This window comes from Branchiostoma belcheri, unplaced genomic scaffold (assembly GCF_001625305.1).
Source record: "Branchiostoma belcheri isolate BF01 breed outbred unplaced genomic scaffold, Haploidv18h27 scaffold94, whole genome shotgun sequence".
NCBI lineage: Eukaryota > Metazoa > Chordata > Leptocardii > Amphioxiformes > Branchiostomatidae > Branchiostoma > Branchiostoma belcheri.
Window position 1 is genome coordinate 964,637 of NW_017804620.1, and position 2,409 is coordinate 967,045.

Below are 2,409 nucleotides of genomic sequence, written 5' to 3' on the forward strand. Positions count from 1 at the left end.
ATGGTAGTATATTCGTGGGCGTGTGTGTGCTGCATCGCCATTGCAGCTCTATCGTGCTCCACTACGTGTCGGCAGCACGACTGGGACGCGCTCAACGGCATGAGAGCAATGTGTGTGTGTGTGTGTGTGTGTGTGTGTGTGTGTGTGTGTGTGTGTGTGTGTGTGTGTGTGTGTGTGTGTGTGTGTGTGTGTGTGTGTGTGTGTGTGTGTGTGTGTGTGTGTGTGTGTGTATGTGTGTGTGTGTGTGTGTGTGTGTGTGTGTGTGTGTGTGTGTGTGTGTGTGTGTGTGTGTGTGTGTGTGTGAATGCGTTTGAGTAAAAATAAACAGAGAGGTAGTTTGTTAGGGTAGACCATAAGGTTAACATTATGTATTTGCTTTGCAAATGTTACATTCCAGTGATGGACTATATCAAAATTATGACGTGAATCTTTCCCTGTAGGCACTACAAGACCTTTGACTGTACACCGGCTTCCATCGGCCTCCATGCAGTGAACATCTTCCTGGCTGTGCTTGAGCTCATTCTCGGTTTTGTGGTCTCCATTCTCAGCTGCTGTGGACTCTGCACCATGCGCCGCCCGGCGGCACAGGTTGGTACTGCAGATGGAACACTGAAGCTTAGACATTAGGTTTCGAAAAGTACTTAAACGTTAGTTTTTGGTTTGTCCTACGAGGGCCTTGTTTTTGATACGGAATAAGTTACTGACTGGCCTCCTGTGCAGGCCTCCAAGTGGATGTAATCTCCAAGCAGATCCCTCTCGGTGGCAAAAAGACAGTATCAAATAGGCCAGCCAGTACTAGTATCCATTAGCCACCGACGGGTTGGTGGGGGTAGCGACAAAAAAGGGCCATATATAAAAAGGTAACGATCATTCCCCCACAACCTCTGCTTGGAGAGTAGAGTGGATGGGCGTTTTGATACTGGGTTTTGTAGAATTGGCCGGCAAAAGAACGCGTCAACAATTCTACAAAACCCAGTACTTGCATTTTTATGTTTCATGTAGTTTCTATAGCTACTACATGTTTACAGTCTTCTCCTTCATATGTTTGTTTGTTTGTTTGTTTGTTTGTTTGTTTGTTTTTCAGACAGTGATCTACGCTGCAGGTCCGGTTCCCGGTGGAGCAGAAGGAAACATTGTCATCATGCAGGGAATCACAGGTTGGTAACTAACTTTATGTCATACCTGGATCAATGCAGGTGTTCTGGCCCGTGTAAAAAAATAAAAAGTTTAAGAAAGTAACAGATTTCTTTTACTCTTAAATCTATATTTTCCGCAGGTGCCCAGGGGAGCCAACCGCAGATGTTCTTGGCGCAGAACCCAGGTGCCGCAGGCGCACCTGTGCAGGTGTTCTACCCCGCCCAGCAGGCGCCACCTGCGTACCAGGTGGACCCAGGTGCGGCGTCAGGTGCTCATGACGAGAAGAAAGGTCCCCTACCTGCTGGTTCCGTGTAAAAAACAGAAACATCATCACAAAGTGCTGGGGAATAACATCATAGCTACAATATGCAGACTTTTAATCTGTTCTCCAACTCATAAATTTTACTCACCGGAATTTTCGACTGAATCACTCAGTCTTCCTCAGCTATCTGACCCAAATGCTGTGAACACGTGATTTTTCCCACGTGTGACGTCAGCAGAGGGTCAAAGGTTGTCTCAAGTCGATATCGCCCCCCCGTCTCGAACAGTTTAAAATTCTGCATAATGTAATTTACCAACTCAGATGAACTTTCATGCTGATCATAGCTACAAGACCCCAGCAAGAATACATACAGGAGATACAGACAGTTGGAACTTGACAATTGAGCTTGCCCTGAATGCTAGTAGCTTTCGTTCTAACCACAATGTAGATAATTATGTTTACCGAAGGAAAACATATTGTTTTTGCTCAGTTTCTTCCTCTTCTTCTTCTCCAGTGACCTATGACCTGACCAATGACATGATTTGTTGATGTTCGTCACCATGGTGACTGGTGTTGGGTTACATAATGTTGCAGTTTCATATGGTCTGCTCTGCTCCTGTCACCATATACTAGTAGTACATGTGAATGTGACTAACAGTTAAGTAAGAATAAACAGAGCAGACCATGACTTTCCTAATGTGACTTAGTACGTTTCGTGTACAAAATCATTGATTGCCAAATGACCCAGCGGTGAACCCACCATGACAAAATTATCGACGTCGTCATCCCGTTTATTCATTCTGAACACGTACAAACCAAAACGCAGGCGCTCTCCCCAAAGGTTTCTTAGCGGCCAAGGTCGGAAAGTAAACTTGGACTCCATCCAGAGGTCGGAAATGACGTCGACGTTCGGCTGAAACAAAACCAGCTGACAGAGTGGATCACTGACAGAAGAAGGTTGTCTGCCGTCTGAGCTTCAAATCTGATCGGGACCATCGGGTGCTTTTGAG

The 2,409-nt window shown here is 45.7% G+C and overlaps 1 protein-coding gene across 1 annotated transcript in view; it reads left to right on the top strand.

The window, feature by feature from the left end:
• The window catches only part of LOC109461562, a 9,112-nt gene continuing 6,703 nt past the window's right edge, over positions 1-2,409 (top strand). Inside the window, exons 1-4 of the mRNA XM_019757938.1 lie at positions 1-110; positions 441-588; positions 1,085-1,157; positions 1,277-1,450. Of these exons, the coding sequence (XP_019613497.1) occupies positions 1-110; positions 441-588; positions 1,085-1,157; positions 1,277-1,450 (505 nt within the window). The remainder of the gene's footprint in view (positions 111-440; positions 589-1,084; positions 1,158-1,276; positions 1,451-2,409) is intronic.